Source organism: Emys orbicularis, chromosome 9 (assembly GCF_028017835.1).
Source record: "Emys orbicularis isolate rEmyOrb1 chromosome 9, rEmyOrb1.hap1, whole genome shotgun sequence".
NCBI lineage: Eukaryota > Metazoa > Chordata > Testudines > Emydidae > Emys > Emys orbicularis.
In genome coordinates, this window is record NC_088691.1 from 27170875 (window position 1) to 27175155 (window position 4281).

A 4281-nucleotide genomic window follows, 5' to 3' on the forward strand; every position below is an offset into this window, starting at 1 on the left:
CCACTTAGTTATTAGCAAATAAGGATGTACTAGGGTCAGAGAGGAGTTCTGCTTAAAGATGCATAACACTAGATTAAATGATGCAGGTTTAGTGATTAGGCTGTTCTATACTTTCTTCTTATTCTGCAGTGGCCTTGCTCTCACTTTCACTGAAGATGACAAAGGACTTGATTTTTTGAAGTGCTGAGCACTCACTGATCTTGATGAAGACAATGGGAACTGTGGTGCTCAGCATCTTAAAAAGCAGGCCCATCTTGGATAAAAATTAAGTTTCTTCCAAGATTTCATAAACACACATTATATATAGAGGCGGGGGGGGGGGGCTTTCAAAAAAGCATACTCCTATATGGCATTATATTAGTCAGTAATTTTCCTCGTTTTCTTTCAGCTGCAGGTCTGCATCTGTTTTGACATTTGGGGGCTGAGAAAACTGGCTGTGAAATACCTCCAGATGGATGATTTTGAGGATGCTATTGCACATGTGTTTATTACTTAGAGCACGACATAGTGAATGCTCCTTATTCCCACCTGCACCCTGCCTTCATGCTGAGCTTCATTTTATCAGCACCACAAGCAATTATATTCAAGAGGCATTTGAGAAAGAACGTGACCAGTGTCATACGTGACTTACTCACCACAGGACAAAGTTTCTTCCAAAATCAGAATAGATGACATAGAAACTGAAACCTATGTAAAAGTGAAGCCCGAAGGAAATGTCATGTGTAGTTTTTACCTCAGGACAATCTGGTCAGCAAGAAGCTTTAGAGGAATAATGTTATCAAGCCTTGCTAGCAACAATCTTACTTAGTTAGATGAACACAAAGTAAACAAGATACCGTGAAGAGCAAAATAATGCTGTACAAAAAAGCAAGGGGATGCAAAGGAACAAGACAAGTAAATGTTAAGTTTGCAGCTTCTCCAGTACTTTTTAATTGTTACCTATATAGGAAATTTGACGATAGCTGGAAATTCCATTGGTAACGTAAACTTCTCATTAGAGTTCACATCTGTGCTAAATGAAAATAAACATGACGACAGACAGCTCAACCTGTTACAACAATACTGATGTTAAGCATTACTATACAATAACATACACTTTGATTCTGGTCCCTGGATTAATAGGGAATGTTTTAGCTCTGTGGGTCTTTTATGGCTACATGAAAGAAACTAAAAGGGCTGTGATATTTATGATCAATCTAGCCATTGCTGACTTAGCACAAGTTTTATCCCTTCCTCTAAGGATTTTCTACTACTTGTCTGGAACATGGCACTTTGGAGAAGGTCTCTGTATATTTTGTTTCTACCTTAAGTATGTAAATATGTATGCAAGCATCTACTTCTTGGTTTGCATCAGTGTAAGACGATTTTTGTTTCTTATGTACCCCTTCAAGTTCAGTGACTGCAAACGTATATATGATGTGTACATCAGTATCGCTGGGTGGATTGTAGTCTGCATTGGCTGTTTGCCTTTTCCTCTTCTAAGATTTAACTCTAGTAAGATGAATACCAATACATGCTTTGCAGATCTTCCCATAAAGGACATTAACCTTTCCAACTCCATTGTGATGATGACCTTAGGTGAGCTGATTGGGTTTGTAACTCCTCTGCTGATAATTCTGTATTGCTCATGGAAGACTATCCTATCATTAAAAGAAAAGAATTCCATTTCCCATGACTTTGGAGAGAAAAAAAAGGCTTTAAAGATGATCCTCACCTGTGCTGTGGTATTTCTGATTTGCTTTGCACCTTATCATATCAGTTTTCCTTTAGATTTCCTTGTTAAATCAAGACGGATACAAAACCAATGTGCCCGAAATGTGATTTCAATATTTCATGCAGTGGCTTTGTGTCTTGCCAGTTTGAATTCCTGTGTAGACCCAGTCATATACTACTTCACTACAGATGAGTTCAGAAGACGACTTTCAAGACAAGATTTGCAAGACAGTATTCAGTTACACAACAGAAGTTATGCGAAAAAACATTCCAGAACTGTGTAATAAGGTGAAGTGGTGGAATATTAATATTGCACTTTCTGAAATGATTAAAAGGATGTTCAACATCATATTCATGTGGCCCAGCATATTGGGGAAAATTCTGAAATCCTTTCTCAGGTGAACATCTGTTGATTTCAATGAGCGTTGGACTGATTAAAAAACTGACAAAGGACTTGAGGATTTGACCTTTTTCTTGCAATCTTTTTGTGAATATTGAATTTAAACAACATGTTATGTATATTATAAAAAAGAATTGATGTAGTGCCCAAGCCAAAACTAGCCAAGCCAGAATAAAATAGCTTTGTTCATGTGAAACTGACGAGTGTGAGGTTGGGATTTCACTTGCTGAATGGATGTAAGGGCCAGGGCACTAATTCTGCATCCAGGTATTGCTGTGTATAGAACAGGGGCTTGAAGGATGTCACCTGCCACTACCTTCCTATATCAGCTTTCAGCCATGGGATATACAATATACGTTGTCCCCCTGGTCACAACCACAACACGTCCACTTCTACAACTCTGCAATGCTTTGCAGAGGCCCTCAGGAGATATCTCATGTATGTCCACATGCCCGTCTGAGAAAATTCTCTGCTACTTTGGCCAACAGTGCAGAAGAAATGCATCATTTCTGCTAATTTGCACCTTAACTGAGAAGGCTCAGTATTTGGCTCATGGTTAGGAGGCCACTAATCCCCAAAACTAAACCTAGGTTAGACAAGTGTGGTAGGGCCCCCACCAGCAAAAACCAATTGGCACAATGCACAAATAGACCTAGCTGAGGAGAAGCCACACAGTACAGTTTTGGTGGATTATGTAAAGAGGAGAAAGTAATATGTTGGAGGCATGGCCTGTGAGGCCCTGTGTAGTGCAAATTCTGTGCAGATTAGGTGCAACAGTCTACATCCAGTACCCATCTCCATACCCTTCTGTAATATCTGCTACCCTGCCACATGCTGGTGACTGCTGGCTGGGATTGCACATGGCCCAGCAAAGCTCTTTGATTTGGATTTTGCTATGTGGCCTGGATTTGGCCCTAAAATAAGAAGCACTTGGCAAGATATTATTTATTTTTGTGATGAACACTGAATTCAGAAACGTTGTCAAAACTTTGAATTAAGTAAAACTGTATTCATATTGGGCCAATCCCTAATGTCATTGGGCTCCTTACTCAGAGAATATTCCTTTTGACTTAAAAGAGAATTTTCACTAAATAAGGACTTCCAGATTTGGCCCCTTACTAAAACAGTAATGATTATTTAATTTGTATAAATAACAGGAGTACTTGTGGCACCTTAGAGACTAACAAATTTATTAGAGCATAAGCTTTCGTGGGCTACAACCCACTTCTTCGGAGGGGGTTAGTATCTTTTTGAGGCAAGAACTTCCTCTTCCTCTCCATATGGTTAGTATTGCATTAAGCAGACTCTTGGCACTCTATACAAATTAACGACAGGTTTCAGAGTAGCAGCCGTGTTAGTCTGTATCCGCAAAAATAACAGGAGTACTTGTGGCACCTTAGAGACTAACAAATTTATTAGAGCATAAGCTTTCGTGGGCTACAACCCACTTCTTCGGATTTATAAAATGTTTACTTTCGGAAGAAGTGGGTTGTAGCCCACGAAAGCTTATGCTCTAATAAATTTGTTAGTCTCTAAGGTGCCACAAGTACTCCTGTTATTTTTGCGGATACAGACTAACACGGCTGCTACTCTGAAACCTGTCGTTAATTTGTATAGAGTGCCAAGAGTCTGCTTAATGCAATACTAACCATATGGAGAGGAAGAGGAAGTTCTTGCCTCAACAAGATTACAATTTAAAAATTAATTAACATTGCCTCATATTTTTGAGTAGATCATGTTATATATTCCATCGCCTTGGCTCTAAGATATGGTTGGGTTAATCTATTAAGAAAAAAGTAAGGACCGACTTGTAATTTTACCTGTTTCTATAATCAAAAGTCCTAAAATGTCCAGAAAGCCTTCTTTTCCCCCACTGCCTGTTTCTGGCTCAGAGATAGAAATGCCAGAATACTATGAGAAAGATTTCACTGCTAATTTAGCAGACTTGAGTAAGCTTCCAATAAAAGGCTCCACACTTCAGGATATTTGTACCAAACCAAATGTCAAACAAATCTTTTAAGGCTCATCCCTTGCTGAAGGTGCAGAGTGAAATGATTTCTTACTTACAACTGACTTTTTGTGACTATAATATCTACCTTCTGTGTTGTCAGTCACATTGCAGGTGCATTTTGCAAATTGTTCAATGGGAGTCCAGGTTTACAAGCCCA

At 39.0% G+C, this 4281-nt stretch overlaps 1 protein-coding gene across 1 annotated transcript; it reads left to right on the forward strand.

Annotated features, from left to right (window-relative positions):
- The first annotated feature begins 1016 nt into the window (after positions 1 to 1016).
- GPR174 (G protein-coupled receptor 174) lies at positions 1017 to 1997 on the forward strand. The gene has a single exon (XM_065411199.1). It carries the CDS (start codon positions 1017 to 1019, stop codon positions 1995 to 1997), a length of 981 nt encoding a protein of 326 aa, XP_065267271.1.
- Positions 1998 to 4281: the final 2284 nt, after the last annotated feature.

Coding starts and splice junctions, on each gene's coding strand:
- GPR174 (XM_065411199.1), top strand. CDS start 1,017: ATGAAAATAAACATGACGACAGACAGCTCAACCTGTTACAACAATACT.